This window comes from Manis pentadactyla, chromosome 12, assembly GCF_030020395.1.
Source record: "Manis pentadactyla isolate mManPen7 chromosome 12, mManPen7.hap1, whole genome shotgun sequence".
NCBI classification, from domain to species: domain Eukaryota; kingdom Metazoa; phylum Chordata; class Mammalia; order Pholidota; family Manidae; genus Manis; species Manis pentadactyla.
This window is the reverse complement of record NC_080030.1, coordinates 81,196,432-81,220,526: the sequence shown is the minus strand read 5'-3', so window position 1 is coordinate 81,220,526 and position 24,095 is coordinate 81,196,432. Positions and strand designations below refer to the sequence as shown.

The 24,095-nt window shown below is 34.2% G+C and overlaps 1 protein-coding gene across 11 annotated transcripts in view; it reads left to right on the top strand.

Moving 5' to 3' along the window:
* Window positions 1–24,095, top strand: part of SNAP91 (synaptosome associated protein 91) — a 189,723-nt gene that overhangs the window by 80,969 nt on the left and 84,659 nt on the right. For all 11 annotated transcript variants that reach the window (XM_057489338.1, XM_057489336.1, XM_057489341.1 and 8 more), the window contains 4 exons: window positions 3,163–3,233; window positions 8,893–8,920; window positions 11,731–11,840; window positions 13,908–14,032. In XM_057489338.1, coding sequence (XP_057345321.1) covers window positions 3,163–3,233; window positions 8,893–8,920; window positions 11,731–11,840; window positions 13,908–14,032 — 334 coding nt within the window. The remainder of the gene's footprint in view (window positions 1–3,162; window positions 3,234–8,892; window positions 8,921–11,730; window positions 11,841–13,907; window positions 14,033–24,095) is intronic.

The window sequence follows — 24,095 nt, the reverse complement described above, 5'->3', positions numbered from 1 at the left end:
AATAGAAATAGGCTGCTCCTAACTGAAAAAGGATTAGAATTCCTCTCGCAGCCAGATGGAACAGAGAAATTTAATGGATATCTCTTAGGTTAGGAAATGCACAACAAATAACACTGGTCATCTATGGCCCTTTTAAAATTGTACATATAATATCATCATAACTGCATTTAAGGGATTTAAAAAAACTTTTTTCAAAAACAATTTCAAGTGGTGTATTGGGTAATAAGTGAGTGTGATATCAGAACTGAAGTATTTCTTCTGAGCACTTTCAAATGGTTTCTTACACACAATGATAAAAAATTTGAATGATTTCTTGGTTGCTTTTTTTCCCGTTTGGTTTTAATGTTGTTTTAGAATCTAAAGTATCTGAATTGTAGATGGATGCTACTTTTTTGATCTGGGACTCAAAATGAGCTGTGAATTTATTCTAAGAAAAAGGATTTTCAAAATATTATTTCCTATTTGGTGTGTGTCTGTGTGTTAACTCCAAATTTAAAATATCTCCATTAATGAAAAGCATTTTAGGTTTTGATGTCAGGAATTTTTGTTGATCTGAAAACCACTGGTAAAGAAAAGTCTCCTTTTAAAGATGGTGCCACTGATGAATCAGTAACTGTGGCATACTGCTATTATCTATTTATTAGCTTTCACAGGCTGACTCTTGTTCTTTGAGTTAGTGTTTCTGTCTTATTAGTCTATTAAACTTTGGCTTTTTAAAAAAATAAACAACTAAAAATACTGTCAATTATATTTTGTTATCTTCCTTTTGTAAGAGCAGAGGCATTCTCAAAAGTTTTGCTCCTTGGAAATTTGAGACACTTTTCATTTATTGTCTACTACATGCCAAGACATGCTCAGTGCCATGGATACAGTTGAAAGGCAGCCCATACTCGAGCACTCCTGAACATTACTATCGAAATAGTTTTTCCCTCCAAAAACATTTGAGAAATTCATTCTATTGGATTTTGCATGTCCTCATAAGAACTAAAAATGATGAAGGACTTTCAAAATGCTCCAAACTTGATTTTATGTACAACATATTGTAAAACAAACTCCCCTTAAAGACAAAAGGCAGTTTTGTAGTCCCTGTTCTTGGTCAGATTTATCTCAACTCTTGTGATTTTTGTGACTATTACTTTATTTTAAAGTTTTCTTCTTTAAATTATTAAGAAACCTTGCAAAAAAGAATTAAATTGTAAAGTATCTTCCTGGTTTTAGTTTTTTTTTTAGAACACTAAAGAAGTTTATAGGAGAAAATGCTACCTCTTTTTCTTGTTACCCATTACTCATCTCTATTTTGTGACTATAGTGTTTGTCTTTTTTAAAAATGAGTTTAGCACAGATTCACATTCTGTTCACACTGCATTTGACATTTGGCGGCCCTGTCTTCTAAGGGCAGAGAGGTTCTGTTGCTTCATGTATTTTTTTCTTTACTGTTATATCAATGAAAAAAATAGGAAATACAAAAAGTCCTATGCCTTGGCCTCCTCAGTTTTACTAGTATGACAATTACAGTAATTATTATGAGAATTAACATTGTAATTTTTAGATTATCAGGTGTGAATTCACCTAAAAATTGTGAAGTCATTTCTATTTTATTCTCTTTAAAGTTACAGTGTGCATTCTATTTATTAAGTGAGCACATCTTTGTAGTTTACTATTCTGTAATGCAAACTTTCCCTTATTTCTTAAAAATTCATTTTTTAAAAACTTAGAAGTATACTCTTAGTTGTAGTTTACTGGAATTTGTTGAGTAAGGCTACTTTCACCTGAGTTATATTTTTAAATTCTAATTTTTATAATTTTCTAAGCTTATTATATCACTCTGATAATCATTAACTTTTTTTATGCTATAGTGCGTAACTTTTTAGATAATGCTCATAGGACTGTCCCTTCCTACTCTACCTTCATCACTTTGATCAAGTTAGTATTTTTGTTCACCTAGCACTTTGTATTTATAGGTTTACATGTTTGGTTCACTTTGTAATTTAATTTACACTTATAATAATCACATAATTACATATATAACAGTCACTGTTATTAAGCTTATGAGTCTATTAGTAAATTAAAATGAATATTAAAACAATATCTTTATTTTCAAAGTGAAAAAACGTGTCATTTAAATTTCTTTAAGTTTGTCAGTATAGGTACAATATGAAATGTATAGTTATATATGAATTTCCTTGAATTCTGTGGGCTATTTTATCAGTTAGCAGTTACTTTAAAGTCTTTCAAGATTAATTTCATATTAATTTCAATAACAATTGTTAGATATATCTATAAATGTAGCTATATATTTCATTCATGAAATGTTATTGAAATGTCTACATGCTGTTAAGGTCTAATTTGGGTTAAAATTATTTGTCTAAGGTGAAATTAAATTTCAAATGCTTGTAGAATGGATGAGGTGGAATATATGTCTGAACATATTATTTCTCTTTTTAATATACAGTAAAATGCCATCACTTTGTATTGCCTAAAAGATTATTAAACAACACTCAAGTACTTTTTAATAAAAGATGGAAATATATTAAATTTTCCAAAATGCTGAAGTCTATCATAACATTATTAAATTTGCTAAAGTTACTTACTATGTATATAAAGAGCTCAGTAATAAGAAAATATTGTTGTTGACTATTAAAGTTGTATTCTTTTCCTCACAGCTATCCCTTACATCCCTTTTTAATATAGTTAACAATTTTCCCTACTATTTCAGTCAAACATGGATAACAAGTGAGATTTTACTGTATTTTCAAATTTTTGTAAGTTTGTCTTTGGGCACTTAACATTTTTGACTTGGAATCAAATACCTATTCTTTTTTTCACTGTAGTCTTATGGAAACATTTGGTGAATTTGATTTAATTAAGTTTACTGCTTATCAGTAGTATCTTAGAAAAAGTCTATCCAATATAATCTCTACACTGAAACCACGCTGTGACCCTATTTGTTATTTGTTACGCAGCAGAGTTAAGTATATGTAAGGTGATCCTATCTGAGATTCCATGGCATTTAAATATTTGAATCCAAAAGAACCTGGGGTGAAATTATCTAACATACTTATTGGGGTTCACACACAAACCTCCACCACACAAAGTGATGTTCCAGTGTTTTTACTTTGAAAGAAAGCAATGCAGACATTTATTTTTACTTTCTTATTGTAGGCTCCCAGCAGTCTTATGGAGACCCTTGAACAGCATCTAAATACATTAGAGGGGAAGAAACCTGGAAACAAGTACGCATTAGTTGTATGTTCTAAATAAGATGAAAAACACCAGAGTCGTTCTTCATAAGAATGAGATTTATACTGGTACAGCTTACACTACTACTTATATAGTTTTTGGGTATGCTTTATTGTAATTCTCCTAGGTTCCCTCAAAACACCCATCCTTCCCGTTAATGTACAGCAGTGCGGCCCCATGTATTCTGCAGGCAATGCAGCAAATTAACAAAATGCACCTGTGTTGACTGAACTTGCTGATTTATATATTTGCCCTCAGAAGGGATTCACAAGACACAGAAAAAGGGTTGCTCATGTTAAAATTATCATTATGCATGAGTAAAAACAAGCACAATTTCACAAGCAGCCTTGAATACTCTGTTACCAGCCCCACTGTGAAAAAAGCCCTCAAGTAGTTTTCGGGACCCCAGACTGTCCTCATTTGAACTGTTGTGCATGACATGCTGCTGACATTTTGACACTCAGAAATCTTTTTATAGGGAGAGTAGCAGTCAAGCAGCAGTAATGGCAGTTTTACTGGATTTTCATACCTTTGTGTTTGGGTACTTATATTTTTTACTATTTTTCCTCATTGCATGCAAAAAGAGGTCTGTGTTCCATTTCTTTTCTTCCCTCCAGCAGGTGTCAAATCTGTCTGTTCGCAAGACCCAGTGCTCTCTAGTCTTTGATCTTGCTCAGACTATAATTCTGCTAATCGCAGATGTCCACCCACTTGTCAGGGCTCTCAAGGTTGTTACCACATTCCAAAAGCCTACCTACCTACCCTTACACACCCTGAGAGGGCCATCTCATAAAGCCTTCCATTATCGTACACTGCCTGAGTTGTGATTTTTTTCCCACATATGTAGCTTAAATAGATTTTCTGATGCTAGAGGTCATGGACTGACTGTTTTATACTTCATTATCTCCACTTAAACACATAGTTTAGGTCTCTCTCCAGAGTGAGCTTGAAATCTGTCTTTGCTGGTGATCCCAGCTTTATGTTTATTCCATTTAGATTGACAGCAGAACTCAGCAGAGACAGCCCATGACCTGGTCACTGAAGGGCTGTGGGCCAGCCATGGGTTTTACCTATGATACAGCTATCAAAATGCAATTCTTCTCTGCTTTCTTTTCTCTGGACATTCTCCCAGAAGTTCTACTCATGTCTTGATGTTACTTTTTCACTTGTTTCATTAGCGAAGTGTTATTTCTGTCATCTTGTCCAAGTTAATATAAAAATTAATGCATGTTTTAATTTTTCAATGATAAGTAGCAAGGTAGGAATCTCTCAGACAGTTCTGGCAGAGCTACTTAGAATGATGGATGCAGGACCTCTCAGGGCTCTCAAGGTTGTTACCACAGTCCAAAAGCCTACCTACCTACCCTTGCTCCTCTGTGGCCATGGATGATCAGACTTTTGTGGCTAAATTGATGTCAAGTAAAAAGAGTATATTAAGTCACAATAGAAGATACCCACTTCCAGTTACCACTGGGACCACCCTGTCTTGTAGAATCTGGGAAGCCAAATGAGTTGCCTAGGATTTAAGCAAAAGGAGACAGGAAGTCTGAGAAATCGGCCTACTCCTGTGGCAGAAGGGCCTCTTTAGCTAAGGAAATATGCATATCCCTGAGTGTTAGAGACTCTCCCTTCTGCAGTACAGGATGCACATCAGTGAAAAGTGAGCTTTTCTGCACTCTTCTCCTCTCAGGGTCCCCCGCACCCTGCACAGATTCACACTTTTCCCTTGTTAAATCTGCCAGAGCTGCAATCACAGGAGAAGCCACCTTTTAGTGGATTTCATTGGCCTTAACTTCAAATCTAAATTCGCCCCCCTTGTGGCTGCTGCCAGTAGGACACTTAGTTACATTTCTAAGAGTGAATAAAAACTTAATGATCTGTTTTGAACTATCTTTTGCTGAGCATAATGTTTCTCTCTCCTTTAAAATCATTTATGCTTGTCAGATTTCATTTCTGAATTGGCTGAGACCCCATATGAACTTCTCTTTGCTTATTCCTTGTTCTTAAAATAAATGAACTATATAATAGTTAACTATTTTCTTCTTTGTATGTTTGTGCCAACCTGGGAACTTAAGTGAAGGGTGAGTACTATATTGAGTGACTTTTCTGCATTTGATTATTACCAGAAGTGCAAAAAGCACTCTTAAGAATCTACATTTGGTATTTGGAACATTTAAAACTGATTTCTGTCCATTTTATACATCTGTGTTTTTTCATCATACTTTTTAAAATTTATCTCCCAAGGTGACTGGCATGAATGGTTTTACTTGTTTAGTCCTCTTGGATCAAGACTAACACTCACTCTCTCAAATGTATATACATGTATATTCCTCTTAGCTTTTAGAAATCAAAATTTTTTTCATTTGTTTAATAAACAGAAGATTTTCCGTGGATATGGCAGAAGTGCCAAAAGACTGTGTTATAAAGAAAATAATTACTTTAAGTTGTTTTCTTTGTCTTCCAGTAGCAGTATCAAACTATTTTAATTTCTAAGTTGAGAAATGCTTAAAATGAAGCATTTTCAAATGCCTTCTATAAAAAAATAACATTTTTTTACATTTGTTTTGCCTTATATACACTGATACTCATTTTTGAAATTTTATGCAATACTGTAGATATGTCCTTGTATATTGTCTGTTTCTATGGTTCCACAAAACAAAAGAGAAAAATCGATTTTATTTTACATGTGGGTTTAGTAAGTGTTGAAGGTGTAGGAAACCTAAGATAAGTCAATAGAAATTTTAATTTTAATTTAATTCAGTAGAAATTAAATTATTCAGAAGATATAACTTTTTCACATCTGTTTTGGCTTTTTGTTTTTCTGGCTGGTATTTATAACCCAAACTACATAGGGATTACTGTTGTGAATGAGACATAATGAAATTTCCCCTTTTGATAGCTTATTATTAATATCTTGCAAGTAAACCTTGGCATTTGCTATGCTTATCATAAAAATCCATAGATGTGTTTGTAGCATCTTACAAAATTTTTGTGGCAATTTACAGAATTAATTCTCCTCTAAAATGATATTTGTGCTTTGTTTTTCCAGCCCAGTCCCCTATGTCCTAGATTACTTTAGCTGAAATTGTTAAAATGCATATTGGTATTTAATAAAGGTTGTTATCTATATGTAAAAGATAACGACATTTTCTTTTATAAAGGGCAAAGACCCAATGGTAGAGTAGAAAATCAACTAAGGAACAGGTAAAAAGAGGCAATTTATGTGTGTGTAAAAGAGGAACAAATATGCCGGGCTCATGTGTGTTTTGTCAAGACAGGCTGGGGTGTGAGATGAGCACAGAGCTTGGCCGGAGGTCTTAAGTCCACCACTAGAGAATGATGGGACTCTAGCAAGTTATTTACCTCTCTGAGCCTTGGAGCCTGCCAATTTTAGTCAGTAATTAATGATGCTTCTTAATGCTAGGACCCCAGTGGGAGCACCTCTTGTGTCCCCTTTTTGATGAAATCATGGCAAAGGCTGGATCTGGGCCAGATCATGGGAACAGAGGTCACCGATCCTGACAGTTTATAGTTTCACACACTTTAATTTTTAGGATTTTCAGGGTTTTTTAAATATAAAGAGTACATGAATATATTCTCATTTTAAAATTCAAATAGTACAGAATTACATATTCCAGTGCCTGCAAAATGCCAGGTGCTGTGTAAAGTGCTGGGGGTATAAAACAAAGGGATGGATTCTCTTCCTTCGAGGCATTTAGCATCTAGTGAAGAAGGCAGATAACCAAATGGGAGACAAATAAGATAGAATGCAGTAAGTAGGGTAATAGCCAGAGACAGTAGACTTTCATTTGTTTGATTAATCCATGGGGTAACTACAAGTGTCATTTAGTAATAGTGTTCATGTAGGACCTTGGCAAACTGGTTCTTGTGCCAATTATATTTTGTACTTAGGATTAAACATGATATTCTTTAACAGCTGGTAGAGCAATTCTGTCATCTTTCTATACCTTTATTATTACAGAGTATAGAATATGTTAAAAATCTTTATGTATTAGTTGGGAATATATTTCAAAAAGGTCTTGCTTATCCTCAATTCTCTTTTCTGTATTAGTATTTCTCATTGTGTCAGTACCATGAAGAATTAGTTCATGAAAATCACTTGAGAGAAAAACAAATTAATTTTAGTTGACTCCTTCCTTAAAAGTAACCATGTCAAATAGCTTCTATGTTTTCTTTACAGAGTGGAGGCTGTTTTCTTGGATTTTTATTTAAACTTAACTCCTCCCTTTCCCATATATATATATAAAGAAAATAAATGGTGGGAGTGGAGAAATAATTAGCCAAAAACTCATAAGGAAAGTTTCAATCTTATGCTGTGCTAGATTTTCCAGTTCCTAAAAAACTTTCTAGAGATACAGAAAATACTGTGAATCCATTTATTTCAGTAGAACTTTGATAAGCACTATGGATAAATACATACCATTTCCCCCATAGGATATGTTATTCTTAAGGTAACATTAGCTAAACTACACATAACCAAGTGAAGTTTTATCTTTATGCTTCTGTTAATTATATATCAGAAATCTATGTGCCCTTGTTTTATGTTATTTATGTTCTTTTTAAGTAAAAACTAAATTTAAAGAGGAAATGGAAGCATATATTTGCAAATGAAGTTGAACATAAAAGGTATTAATCTGGCATATGGTGTTGCTAAACTTCTTTTGCTATACCCAATAAAACAAAAATTAATGATGTTGTACAAAATTCCAGTTACTAGATCTCTGCTTATTTTGTTTTGCTACTACTGGGAGTTATATTTTCTCTGTAGATGAGTAGAAAGCCATCCCTGCCATTCTACAGACCCTAACAGTAGGCTTCCTCTTGAAGTGTATTTTATTCTTCATTAAGCTTTATTATTTTCTACCAACTCAGGTTAGTGAAATGTGTACTGATTAGGCAGCTTTTTCTGAAGCATTTGGCTAGAAATGATGTACAACAGTCAGTGCTACCAATATGTTAACTAAAAAATAATTCACTTTTTCCTAATTATCCCTCCTTCCCTCAAAAACAAGCTTTGAGGTTACTGTTCTTTTCCAAGCTCCTACTAGTTCTAACAGAAAGATGGGAACATTTTTCATAGAAAGTTTTCCTTATAGCCATGGAAAAAACAGACAAACTTCAGGAGTGTCCATATGGGAAGTTGAAACAAATTTGACATGCAGAGCTTGTAGAGATTTTTAAAATTTTAGTGGTTTTTTTAATGCATCACAATTATGATTGTATGAATCACAATGTACTTTAATCTTAATGAATTCTAGCTTTTTAAAACAAATCACGAGTTTTAAAAAATTATGTAAAGCATTATTTTTTCCAACTATTGGCAAATTTTTAAAAATTCCACTTTGGAAAGTTTATTTTTGATGGACAAAAGAAATAATGGTCAACTAGAAGAATTGAGTTGCTAGAGATACAGAAAAAAAATGTAAGAATCTCTAGTACTAGATTATTATGTGGATGGAAAGAGGATGTCACAATTGAGTAAAAGATAAAGGTTATTTTTAAAGGATATCACTAAAAAAAATCTGCATATAAACAAGCTGATGCTTAGTATAAACAAGTGATATCAAATTCAAATGCTGCTACAAATGTATTCATGTATATTTAGTTTTAATTTTTTTGATTGCCTTCTAGATCTGGTGCTCCCTCTCCATTAAGTAAGGTAAGATTGTTTTCTGTTCTGTTTTGACCATTGAACATTTTTTGAGTCTCCAGTTTAATGGCAGTAAGTATATTCACATTGCTGTGTGACCATCATTATCATCCATCTGCACAACTTTTTTCACCGTCTAAAACTAAAATTCTGTGCCATTTAAACACTAACTCCCAACCTCCTCCCCAGCCCCTGGCACCACCATTCTGCTTTCTGTCTCTATGAATATGACTCCTCTAAGTACCTCAAACAAGTGGAATCATCCAGTATCTGTGCTTTGTAACGGGCTTATTTTAATTAGCGTAGTCTATTCAAGATTCATCCGTGTTGTGACGTATGTCAGAATTTCCTTCTTTTTTAAGTCTGAATAATATTCCAATCTGCGTATATACCACATTCGGTGCATCCGTCCATCTGCCAGTGCCCACTTGGGGCACTTCCACCCTTTGGCTATTGTAAATAATGCTGCTATGAACAGTGTACAAATATCTGTTTGAATTCCTGCTTTTAATTCTTTTGGGTATATACCCAGATGTGGACTTGCTGGATTATATGGTAATTTTATTTTTAATTTTTTGATGAATGGTATGGTTAGTTTTTATGTGTTCTCCTTTATATTAGTTTTTCAGTCCAATGTACTACAGCAATGTCTACTTAGTTCTCTATTTAGACTAAATTTTTTTAAAACAATTTTCATACATTTGTATTACAACTGAAAAGTATCAGTGTAATGTTTTACTAGTCACAAAGCACTGTCACATAGTCTGAATCACAGCTCTGTGAGATAAACAAAGCACATATTATTCATGTTTTGATGGTAGAGAAATCAATTGTTCAGTATTTTTCCACAGCATGCCTTTTAAACAGTGTATGATAATTTTAATTACTCCTTCACCTCTGTATCTTTTTTTCTTAGCATGTTAAAGGACAGGAGTAAGGTTATCAGTGACTTCTATAGATCTCTAGTTCACATTTGTCATTGTACTATTTAGGCAAAAGTATAATAAATGTGTTGTTTCCTCTGACAAATTTCCACTATGTAACTGCTGTTATTATATATACATTATGTTAATACACATGTGTTATTACATAATATCATTATGACAGCACTGGTGGCCCCCAGACACCCTGTACAATGCCAATACCTAGCTTGGCTGCCTATGATTCTCTCTGGGAACTAGAACAAACAGCTAAATAAAACAAAAACAAAAGCTCCCTAGTGATTCTGATACAAAGCTGGTTTAAAGTCATTATGTCTATGTGAAAAATTCCAACATATGACTTTTGAGTAAAGTTTGGTAAAATTACGGCATCCTTTGGGATGGTCTGTTTCTACATTTTGGCCAAATTGAATTTTATTTACTTTTTCTTTTTGTAACCACAAGACTATTTTGGTTCTGTTTTCCTGGTTCCCTCATCTCTTCCAAGCTTATAGTTACAAGGCAGATTTTAATGGCCTTTGAAGACCTTCATTTCTGCTCTTATGTTGGTAGATTCATTGCTGTCATTAAGTTCTCAGTGGTACTGCATAAAAATCATTTTCTAAGCTTATTAATATGTATTGGTTAAAAAAGCCCCACTAATTTCTTTTAGAAGAATTGTCAGTGTCCACAGTGATGACATGCAAATTAATTTTTGTTAATCCATTCTAGTCCCTTCATAATCTTTCACACTCCGTTCAGAAAATGTGAATTTTTGGCAAGGAGAGAGGCTTGATTGATGTTCAATGAGCAGTAGCAGCCATGCTGCTCATTTGTTTGCTTTTCTTAAAGTGCTTAATGCTTGGCACTTGTGTATCTCTTGAATTTTGATTTCTTGATTAGTTAAATTCTTGAACAAATAGGTATTAGACAAATACTGTCTAGGTCTGGAATTTCTAATATATTTCTTACCTCCTCAGTCCTTTTTATTAAATTGTTCTTTTAAAAATTTCCTTTAAGAATGGTCTTTTTGAAATTAAATGCCCAATCACAGCAGTATCTGATAGCTTTTTCTTGGTGTCCAAGTATTTTGCTTGCTGTTATACCTCATTTCTAGCTGTCATATCTACTTACAGAGCTAAGTATCAGTGGACTGGTTTGAGATGGTTCATTAATCTTTCTCTTGTGAATATGTGGAGAATTAAGTATACCAAATAAAATAAAATAAGATAGTAACTAAATGAAAATTTTAATTTTTTAATAACCATCAATCCTTCTTAAAAATAAACTAGTCCAGGACAAATATATGTTAGATTTTATTTCACTTTTTAATTTTATCTGCATCATATTAGTGATGGGATATAATCATAATATCCTCAAACTGTCAGTGACTTAAATCTTGTTTGTGAATTGTTCTTTGCTGAAGTGAACTATTTTATAAATTAGATTTTAAAGGCATCTGAGAAGATGTCACAGGAGGTCTGTTTAGGATACCAAGAAAAAAATATGGTCTTGGTTTTATAGCAATTATTACAATTGATAATTTTTCTTTATTTTTTACAGCTGATAAGATCTTTCCCAATAATTTTCTATTTAGGAAATTACATTTATCTTTGATTCTTAAATACATGAATAGAAGATATGACAATGTTAGGCCACATATTTTTATCATTATCTTATATAGATTACATTTAGCTTTTCAAATTTGAAGGATGTTTTGTCCAATGTTGATCATTTATTACAATTCTCAATTTCAAATTTCCTTGGGTTTTTTTCTCCCGTAAGTAGTTAACCAAAAAATTGCTGGGAATGTCATGAGCCTGCAAAGTGCAAGCCCTATTGCTTTGTGTCCTGTAGGTTTGTGTTTGACTCGAGTGTGTTGTGTATTTTCACTTCCAGTCTTCTCCAGCCACAACTGTTACATCTCCTAATTCTACACCAGCTAAAACTATTGACACATCCCCACCAGTTGATTTATTCGCAACTGCATCTGCGGCTATCCCTGTCAGGTTAGTTATGCAGTGAACTGTTTGTTAATGTTTTGATTAGTTTTTTGTTCTGTACTGAACCCAAATGATTTCACACAATGGATTTAGCCCTAGTCACGTGATATTTTGGGTTATTTTTATGTACACAAAGTAAGTTCCCCTACATCTTGTACAGTTCCTTAGGCCTGTACTCTCAAAGCATTAGAAAGACCTATGCTGTAGAAATCACCTTACGGCTCTCACATTTGGGAAAAGAAGTGGAAGAATGAGGCACATACTTAAGGTTCTTCTGAAATTAGATGGTATGGAAAATATCTTTCCATAAAAGTTTCTTCTTGTGAAACTACGAAGACTTAGTTTCAGAAGCTTGCAGACCAAATAGCTGATGCATACAAGAAGCTAAAACTGGTAGTAGGAAGAGACCATCAGGTTGTCCCTAATCAGCCTTTTAGCACCTAACTTAGGTGAGCACAGTAGTGAGAAAGGTGGGGATGACTCCTCGTTCTGTAAAATCTCAGGGCTACCTAAAACAAAGCCCTGACTCCTAGAGGCTTCCTCAAATAGTAATTTTAGGTCAACTTTTTGTTTGGTTCTTTTGCATTGAGAGGATTCTAATCTCATTTTGTACTCTCTGTGACTCTGATTATGAATGCCATGTATTTGGAGACTTGAATTTTGAACTGAGCAATAAATCTATTGTAATATACACAAGTTGAGTATGTGCTCTACTTGCTTAGTTCTGCATTTTATAATCCCAAGCTTGGTAAGACCAAGTCCTTTCTGTCTCTATGCTAAAGTCAATTACGTTTTATATATAAAAGCCTTGATTCCTGTCTTAATAATAAATATGTTTCCCTATCCTGGCACTTAGTCCCATTGTATTTTTAAAATGGATACCAAAACTAGGGAAGTATCAGGGGTTTTGAAACCTTTTATATAAAAGGCCCCATGATTATTTCTCCAAAGGCATATGACTTTGAACTCTTGTATGTAAAAAAGATAAAGATGGAACTGCCATGTATGAAGAAGGGCAAGGAACATCAAACCATGATAGCTTGGTACCTGGTCTGGTAACTTTTTGAGGTCAGTGGTTTTTAAACCTGAATATACAGGTGAAATGCCTGGAGTCATGTCAAAATGAAGATTCTGATGCAGTAGATATGGAGTGAGCCTGAGATTTTACATTTCTGGGAAGGTCTCCAGATGACGCTGGTCCGGCCGCCACACTTTGAACAGCGAAGCTCTAGGCTCCTCCTCGGGACCTTGACACATGAAGGGACTTTGAAGAGCACAGGACCAGTTGAATTAGAATAAAAATATAAAAGTATTTTTAGGTGACATCTCTTATAGGCAAATTTGATTTGTTGTAGTTTAATTTAAAAGAAAGGTGCATTAGTGATTCATTTTAATATTCCTTGGTTTATAAGTAAATTCTTCTCAAGATAGAAAATTTTTTTCATAGGAAAAAATTTAGAAAATAGAGATAAGGTAAGAATTACCCATAATTCTCTTACCCTAAAACCTTAAATATTTGGAGTATGCTTCCTTTTATTGCAGTCCTCATAACTGGCATTTAATGAGTGGTACCCAGTGGCCATAATATGTTTAAGAAAATTCCCCCTTAGTTTAAGCCATTTAGGTTTTCCCTTTTAATTTCTGCTCTATGATTTGTTGAGTAATCCATTGCTTCAGGTATGGTTTAACTTTGTGTCTAGAGCAAGAGTTGGCAAACTATGTCCTGTGGGTCAAATCTAGCCCACTGTCTATTGTTGTAAATAAAGTTTTATTGGAACAAAGGCACATTCATTTTTTATGTATCATGCAAGTCTTATTTCATGCTACTTTGGCAGAGTCAAGTAGTGATAGAGACTGACCAGCCTGCAAACCCAAAATACTTAGCATTTGGCTCTTGGCAACCCTTGGTGTAGCAGAATATAGGCTACACCACTACACTTTCCAAAGTATTACTCTCTTATTGGGTTTTAAATATCCAAAATCTTTGATGTTTTCTGAACAAGTCTTTATTTAAAAGCATTTTTACGTTATAAAACTTCAAAATCTGATTTTAAAATTACACTTTCCCTCCAGCACTGCTAAACCATCTAGCGATCTCCTAGACCTCCAGCCAGACTTTCCTTCTGGGGGGGCAGCTGCCACCTCAGCCACAGCACCAGCACCACGGCCACCTCCTGGAGGCGCCACTGCATGGGGAGGTGAGTGACACCAGAAAAACATGCAGTTTTTCTATTGTTATTTTTATTTGAACTATAATTTTTATGCTTCCCTTCTGATTATCCGAAATTGTGCTAGAAATTTGAGAAAAAATTTTAAGAGTGGCATCTATTGATGGATATATATAGTGAGAGAGAGATGGAAAAAGCACCTTTAATATAGTTAAAATGTTCAAGTGGTCACATAGTTCTATTTTAAAAGAACAGTGGCAGTATTATTCTTCGCTAGTCTCAAATTCTGATTTTTTTTTAGTAATTGTTCTCTAGAAATTCAAGCCTTAGAGTTTTGGGTGTTCCTGTGAGCTTATGGTACTACTCAAAGGCACCATTTCTATTTTGCTTTGTTCAGGTAGAGCCTTCTTCATGGATTCTCTTAGGCCTGAATTGGTTTTATGCACATTGTATTTGATTTCATGCAGTTGAAATCTGGGATAGATTCTTTTTTGTGGCAGAAAAGATCATACTAAATTGAGAAGAATTATATCTAAGTGCTTACAAAAAAGGATGCTAATTAACAACATAAAAACATATGAAATCATAAAACTCGCTGGTAAAAGCAAATAGTCAAATTCAGAATAATACTGTACTGATGGTAGGTAAATCACTTTTAACTCTGGTATGAGAGTTAGAAGACAAACTAAAAATAACTAAAATCACAATAGTTTGTTAATATATACACAATAAAAAAAGAAATTGAGTATGACATTAAAGCTTAAGATGTGAGGAGTAAAACTATATTGAGTTTTTATATGCAATTGAAGTTAAATGGTTATCAGCTTAAAATAGACTCTTATAAGATGTTTTATGTAAGCTTCATGGTAAACACAAAGATAAAAACCTCTAGTGAATACTGAAAGAGAAAGGAATCAAATCATACCATTAAGGAAAATCAACAGGTCACAAAGACAGCAAGAGAGGAACAAAGGAACCAGAAAACAGTAAACAAAATGGCAGTAGTAACTCCTTACCTATCAATAATTAAATATAAATGGAATAAACTCCAATCAAAAGACACACAATGGTACAATGGATTTTTTTTTAATCCAACAATACGCCACCTCAAGAGACTGACTTTTAGAACACATATAGGCAAGTGAAATGATTGAAAAAGTTATTCCATGCAAATGGTAACCAAAACAGAGTAGGAATGGCTGTATCAGATAAAAGAGATTTTAAGTCAAAATCTATCACACAAGACACAAAGAAGGTCACCATATAATGCTGAAAAGATCAGTACAACAAGAGAATATAACAATTATAAATATATACACACCAATCATCAGAATGCCTAAATATATAAAGCAAATATTAACAGAATTGAGGGGAGAAAAAGACAGCAATACAATAGTAGTAGGGGATTTTAATATGCCACTTTCAACAATGGATAGATCATCCAGACAGAAAATCTGTGGACTTGAATAACACTTTACCGCACATGGACCTAACACACATATATAGAACATTTCATTCAACACAGCACAATAAACATTCCTCTCAAGTGCATATGGAACATTCTCTAGGATAGATCATATGTTAGAACACTAAACAAATCCTAACAAAGAAGAATGAAGTCATATCAAGTATCATTTCTGACTTCAGTGGTATGAAATTAGAAATCAGTAACAGAAGGAAAATCGGAAAACTCATAAATATGTGGAAATTAAAAAATATATTCCTTGCCAACCAATAGGACAAAGAGGAAATAAAAAATATCTTGAGACAAAAAAATGAGACAAACAAAAAACCCCAAATCTGTGGGATGTTGCAAAAACAGTTCTAAGAGGAAAGTTTATAGCAATAAATGCCTACATTAAGAAAAAGAAAGATCTCAAATAAATAACCTAGCTTTATACCTCAAGAAACTAGAAAAAGAACACTTAGCCTAAAGTTAGCAGAAAGAAGAACATAATAAAGATTAAAGCAGAAATAAATGAAATAGAGACCAGGACAAAAGCTCAACAAAACTAAGCGTTGGTTTTCTAAAAAGGTAAACAAAAGAGAAGCCTTTAGCTAAATTAACAACAACAAAAAAAGAGTGAGGACTGAAAAATAAAACTAAAATGAAAGAGGAAGCATTACAACTGATACTATAGAAACACAAAGGAACATAAGAGGAGGAGGTAAGAGATTTATTGAAGACTGAGATGGCATTGCTGCAAGGTGCTGTGGAAGATGTAAAGGCCATGATGGCCTTTTACCCCAAACATTCTGTTGTTGTTATTCAGTCTCACTGAATCCAGAGTAAACTTGCCTAGTGCTGAAATCTTCCTTCTGCACAACAGTTTGGCTCAGTAATGACAAAGGAGCATTGTGGATAAAAGGGTAAGCTGTATTCTCATGGTGGCAGGTCAAGTGTAGAATCATGTCCACATCTGGCAAGTCTGTAATCTGTCTCCATCTCTGCCTCCAGGAGAGCACTGGACAGAGAGACAATTACATGCCATCAAATTAGATAACCTAGAAGAAAAAGATAAATTCCTAGAAAGATACAACTGACCAAGACCAAATCATGAAGAAATATAAATAGGCCTATAATGAGTAAGAAAATTGAAGCAGTAATCAAAAACTTTCCAACAAAGAAAAACCCATGACTAGGTGACTTCACAGGGGAATTTTTTTACCAAATATTTAAACAACAATTAATGCCTTTCCTTCTCAAACTCTTCCAAAACTTGACAAGGAGAAGGCACTTCCAAACACATTTTTTAAGGCTAGTATTGCCCTCATATCTATGCCAGATAAGGACACTACAAGAAAAGAAAATTACAGGCCAGTATCCCTGACAAACATAGATATAAAAACTAAATAAGATTGAAGTCATATCAAGTATCATTTCTGACCTGCAAAATATTAGCAAACTGAATTCAACAGCACAGAAAAAGGATCATACACATTGATCAAGTGGGATTGATCTCTGGGATACAAGAATGGTTCAATATACACAAATCAATAAATATGATACACACATTACAGAATGAAGGATAAAAATATGTTCATCTTATTAGATTCAGAAAAAGCATTTGATGAAATTCAACATCCTCTAACAAATTAGGTATAGAAGGAATGGGCCTCAACATAATAAAGGCCATACATGACAAGAGCACAGCTAACATACTCAATAGTTAGAAGCTAAATCTGAATCCTCTAAGATAAGGAACAAGGATGTCCACACTCTCTACTTCTTTTCAACATAGTACTTGAAGTCATAGCCAGTACTAAATTAGATAAGAAAAAGAAGTAAAAAGCACTCAGATAGGAAAACAAGAAGTAAAATTGTCCCTGCAAGTGACATAACCTTACATGTGGAAAACCCTAAATAGTCCATCAAAAAGCTGTTAGAACTAATGAGTTAATTCAGTAGAGTTGCAGGATACACAATCAACAAACTGAAATCAATACATTTTTTTACACTAACAAGCTATCTGAAAAATAAATTTAAAAAACCCTTTATAATAGCACACACAAAAAATGCTTAGGAGCAAATTTAACCAAGGAGGTAAAACATCTGTACACTGAAAACTATAAAACATTGATGAAAGAACTTGAAAACACAAATGGAAAGATATCCCATGTTCATGGAAGAGTTAATATTGTTAAAATGTCCATACTACTCAAATGATCTGCAGATTCAATGTAATCCCTAGAAAAACTATAATGGCATCTTCCAAACAGAAAATAATCCTGTTATTTGTGCAGACTACAGAAGATCCCAAATAGCCAAAGCAATCTTAAGAAAGAACAAAGCTAGAGACATCAGGTTTCCTGGTTTCAACCTATAGGACAGAGCTAGAGTAATCTTAACAATATGGTACTGGTATGAAAACAGATAGCTTGACCAAAACAACAGACTATAGAGCCCAGAAATAAATCTATGCATATAGTCAACTGACCTTTGACAGAGGACTCCAAGAACATACAATAGAGGAAAGATAATATCTTTAATAAATGTTGGGAAAACTGGATATCCATATGTGAAAGAGTGAAATTGGAACCTTATACCATATGCAAAAATTAACTGAAATGGATTAAAAACTAAAATATAAGGCCTAAAGTCATACAACTCATGAAGAAAATGGGAAAAGCACTTAGACATTGGTCCTAGCAATGATTTTTTTGGATATGACACCAAAAGCATGGGCAACAAAAGCAAAAATAAGCAAGTGGGACTACATCAAACTAAAAGGCTTCTGTGCAACAAAGGAAACAATCAACAAAATGAAAATGCAACCTACAGATTGGAAAAAAATATTTGGAAACCATAATAAGGGGTTAATATCCAAAATATATAATTGCCTCAAATAATCAATAGCAAAAAAATAATAATTAAAAATTGGCCAAAGGACCTGGATAGATATTTTTCCAAAGAAGAAACACAAATGGCCAACGGGTATATGAAAAGTTGTTCAGTATCACTAATCAGAGAAATACAAATCAAAACCACAATGAGATATCACCCCATGCTTGTTAGGATGACTGTTATAAAAAAGACAAGATATAACAAGTGTTGATGAGGGTGTGAAGAGGGAACCCTTATACATTGCTGGTGAAATGTGATTTGGTGTAACCATTAAGGAAAACAGTATGGAATTCCCTTAAAAAATTAAAATTAAGACTACCATGGGAGTCACCAATCCCACTTCTGGATGGAGATACGTATCTATATATCCGTATGATAGATACATACATATCTCAAAGAAGTATCTTCATTCTCACGTTCATTGCACCATTATTCACGATAGCCAAGGTATGGAAATAACCAAAATGTCTGTCAACAGACAAATGGATAATGAAATGTGTAATAATATGATTGATGAAATATTACTCAGCCCTAAAAAGGAGGAAATCTCCCCATTTGCAATATCGTGAACATGGAGGACATTATGCTAAGTGACTAATCCAGACACACAAAGACAAATATGTATGATCTCACTTATATGTGGAATCTAAAAATGCCAAAATCTTAGAAGCAGAAAGTAGAATGGTGGTCTACTTTAATGATGGTTATCATACCAGTAGCTATGATGGAAGGTGGAGCATGGGATGGGGAGATGGTCAAAGAGTTACAACCAGTTACAAGATGAATAAGTTTTTAAAATCTAATATACAGCATGGTGACTATAGTTAATAGTACTGTATGTTAAGCTTGAAATTTGCTAAGAGAATAAATCCTAAGTATTCTTACCACAAAAATAAATATAGTAACTATGTGAGATGATGGATATGTTAATTAGCTTATTGTGGTAATCAATGCACAATTATATGTATATCAAATCCCCACATTGTATATCTTAAGTATATACAATTTTTATATGTCAGTTATACCTCAAGAAACCTGGGGGAAAAAAGAAACAACACAGATAAAAGACATTAACTCACTGATGAGGAAACCAGTAAGTTGATAAAGCTAGCTGACAGAACATTTTAAGGAACTGGATATTTACAGACATTTGAAAGGGAATGTTTAGAATAAGATATCTAGGTTAGGTACAAAACTGGTGAATGTCCAGGAGGGCAACACAAATAATATCTTGAGGTTATCTTTACTCCCAGACTGAATGTTATTTGTATCACTAGCAGACAAGATCTGTAATTTAATAAATCATTTCAAAATCAGCATCCTAAATTAAGTTAAATTGCAAACCACATGAATTTACATTCCTATTGATAATTAAATAATCCTTGGTGGGCTTGGTAAACAATGTTTCAATATGACATCAGAAGTACATGCTATAATCTCTTGATTTTATTTATCTGTATTTTTGGTAACAAAATATAGATCTAGTTGCTAACTATAAATACAAGCATTTAAAATTTTATTTTTCCACTTTAAATATTTAGACCTTCTCCTATGTTGAAATGTTTAACTCCTAAGCCTACGGCTACCAATTATTTGAAATAAAATTGTTCTTTCAGCTTCATTTAACTTTACTAAATTACAATTGGTTAAGGAAAGTATTGCTGAAGAGATTTTGTAAAGTAATTCTTCTAGTTCTGTTTTCATTCTAAGCTTCATCATTTAAAAATGTTTAATTTACTAATAAGTTATTTTCATTACCATAGTGTCTTATACAATGTGGTTTCCTATTTATTTATTAATGCTTCAAATCCATATCCTTTTTTTTTTTTTTAAATAATTATTTTTTATTGAAGGGTAGTTGATGCACAGTATTACATTACATTAGTTTCAAGTGTACAACACAGTGATAAAACATTTATATACATAATTCTAGGTACCAGCTATCACCCTACCAAGCTGTTACAATATCTTGACTATATTCCTTATGCTATACATTACATCCCGGTTACTTATTTATTTTACCATGGAAGTCTGTCCCATTTTTTTTTTTTTTTTTTTTTTTTTTTGTGAGGGCATCTCTCATATTTATTGATCAAATGGTTGTTAACGACAATAAAATTCTGTATAGGGGAGTCAGTGCTCAATGCACAATCATTAATCCACCCCAAGCCTAATTTTCATCAGTCTCCAATCTTCTGAGGCATAACAAACAAGTTCTTACATGTAGAACAAATTCTTACACAATGAATAAGTTACATAGTGAACAGTACAAGGGCAGTCATCACAGAAACTTTCGGTTTTGCTCATGGATTATGAACTATAAACAGTCAGTTCAAATATGAATACTCATTTGGTTTTTATACTTGATTTATATGTGGATACCACATTTCTCTCTTTATTATTATTATTTTTAATAAAATGCTGAAGTGGTAGGTAGATACAAGATAAAGGTAGAAAACATAGTTTAGTGTTGTAAGAGAGCAAATGTAGATGATCAGGTGTGTGCCTGTAGACTATGTGTTAATCCAAGCTAGACAAGGGCAATAAAACATCCACGTATGCAGAAGATTTCTCTCAGAACAGGGGGGATGAGGTTCTAAGCCTCACCTCTGTTGATCCCCAATTTCTCACCTGATGGCCCCCCCTGCGACTGTGCCTGTCTTAGGTTGTTTCTCCCTTGAGGAATCTTACCCGTCTCTGGCTAACCAGTCATCTTCCGGGGCCATACAGGGAACTGTAAAGTTGGTAAGTGAGAGGGAAGCCTTATTGTTTGAAAAGGTTAGCTTTTTACTTCTTTGCATATTTATGCCCTGTAGCTTCTATGCCCAGCATTTGTCTTGAGGTATCTTTACCACTTGGAAGAATTATGATACTCGGTAAATTTGATATGAGGCACAAATTCTATTTAAGGGTTGTAATTAGGAAGGAAGAAGAAAAGCTATAGAAGTAGCAGGCGGAAGAAAACATCGTAAGATTGATTATTTCTTTGACATATCTTCTTGTAGAGTAACTTCAGCATGTATAGGTTTTAAGCTACTACTTAAATTGCGCACACACATGAACATAATAGGAGTATAGTTACATAACCAAAGCATATCTGTAATTACCAGCCATCTCCAGTGAAACCAAGAAAACCAGTTAGGCACCTTAGGCATTTGTGAAAACTTATCTATGGTATGGTGGATATTGTCCAACTGAACTTGAACAGTCTGAGAGAAATCAGACAAATTAAAACAACCCATTCCTGGGGAATGTTCACATCCCTTATGTTCTTTTAACAGTAAATAGTCTGTAGTTGTAAGATTTTGGAGCGCTACAATTTGCACTTTTCCTAATTCTTGGTTGAGTTCCAACAGTATAGATCCAGTCAAATTTGTTGTTTTACTGTATGCACAGGCCAGCTTAGATATCTCCTTCCTCATTCCCATGGCAAGTCCAGGAACTGGTGGGATGAGTGCATCTACAGCTGTAGCAGTGCGTGGATCTTTGTTGGGGTTTTTTGATGATCATCTTCTGGCATGAGTCTTCCAGAGAATGCTGATGTTGGAAGTTCTCTTTCATATCGTATCTTAGTTCATTTTCAGGGTAGCCCAATTAGGCTTTGATCCTCTGTATAAACACAAACAGACCCTTTGCCTACACTTTTATATGCCCTTTTTACCCTTGTGTAGACCTCATTGGAGGTTACCACACAGGAACTGCTCTCTTTTTTTTTGTTTGTTTGTTTGGTTTTGTTTTGCTTTGTTTTTGGTATCACTAATCTACACTTACATGCTGAATATTATGTTTACTAGGCTCTCCCCTATACCATGTCTCCCCTATAAACCTCTTTACAGTCACTGTCCATCAGCATAGCAAAATGTTGTAGAATCACTACTTGCCTTCTCTGTGTTGTACAGCCCTCCCTTTTCTCCTACCCCCCCATGCATGTTAATGTTAATACTCCCCTACATCTCCCCCCGCCTTATCCCTCCCTACCCACCCATCCTCCCCAGTCCCTTTCCCTTTGGTACCTGTTAGTCCATTCTTGAGTTCTGTGATTCTGGTGCTGTTTTGTTCCTTCAGTTTTTCCTTTGTTCTTATATTCCACAGATAAGTGAAATCATTTGGTATTTCTCTTTCTCCGCTTGGCTTGTTTCACTGAGCATAATACCCTCCAGCTCCATCCATGTTGCTGCAAATGATTGGATTTGCCCTTATCTTATGGCTGAGTAGTATTCCATTGTGTATATGTACCACATCTTCTTTATCCATTCATCTATCGATGGACATTTAGGTTGCTTCCAATTCTTGGCTATTGTAAATAGTGCTGCAATAAACATAGGGGTGCATCTGTCTTTCTCAAACTTGATTGCTGCGTTCTTAGGGTAAATTCCTAGGAGTGCAATTCCTGGGTCAAATGGTAAGTCTGTTTTGAGCATTTTGATGTACCTCCATACTGCTTTCCACAATGGTTGAACTAACTTACATTCCCACCAGCAGTGTAGGAGGGTTCCCCTTTCTCCACAGCCTCGCCAACATTTGTTGTTGTTTGTCTTTTGGATGGCAGCCATCCTTACTGGTGTGAGGTGATACCTCATTGTAGTTTTAATTTGCATTTCTCTGATAATTAGCGATGTGGAGCATCTTTTCATGTGTCTGTTGGCCATCTGTATTTCTTTTTTGGAGAACTGTCTGTTCAGTTCCTCTGCCCATTTTTTAATTGGGTTATTTGTTTTTTGTTTGTTGAGGCGTGTGAGCTCTTTATATATTCTGGATGTCAAGCCTTTATCGGATCTGTCATTTTCAAATATATTCTCCCATACTGTAGGGATCCTTTTTGTTCTATTGATGGTGTCTTTTGCTGTACAGAAGCTTTTCAGCTTAATATAGTTCCACTTACTCATTTTTGCTGTTGTTTTCTTTGCCCGGGGAGATATGTTCAAGAAGAGGTCACTCATGTTTATGTCTAAGAGGTTTTTGCCTATGTTTTCTTCCAAGAGTTTAATGGTTTCATGGCTTACATTCAGGTCTTTGATCCATTTTGAGTTTACTTTTGTATATGGGGTTAGACAATGGTCCAGTTTCATTCTCCTACATGTAGCTGTCCAGTTTTGCCAGCACCACCTGTTGAAGAGACTGTCATTTCGCCATTGTATGTCCATGGCTCCTTTATCAAATATTAATTGACCATATATGTCTGGGTTAATGTCTGGATTCTCTAGTCTGTTCCATTGGTCTGTGGCTCTGCTCTTGTGCCAGTACCAAATTGTCTTGATTACTATGGCTTTATAGTAGAGCTTGAAGTTGGGGAGTGAGATCCCCCCTACTTTATTCTTCTTTCTCAGGATTGCTTTGGCTATTCGGGGTCTTTGGTGTTTCCATATGAATTTTTGAATTATTTGTTCCAGTTCATTGAAGAATGTTGCTGGTAGTTTCATAGGGATTGCATCAAATCTGTATATTGCTTTGGGCAGGATGGCCATTTTGACTATATTAAGTCTTCCTAACCACGAGCATGGGATGAGTTTCCATCTGTTAGTGTCCCCTTTAATTTCTCTTAAGAGTGACTTGTAGTTTTCAGAGTATAAGTCTTTCACTTCTTTGGTTAGGTTTATTCCTAGGTATTTTATTTTTTTTGATGCAATTGTGAATGGAGTTGTTTTCCTGATTTCTCTTTCTGTTGGTTCATTGTTAGTATATAGGAAAGCCACAGATTTCTGTGTGTTGATTTTGTATCCTGCAACTTTGCTGTATTCCGATATCAGT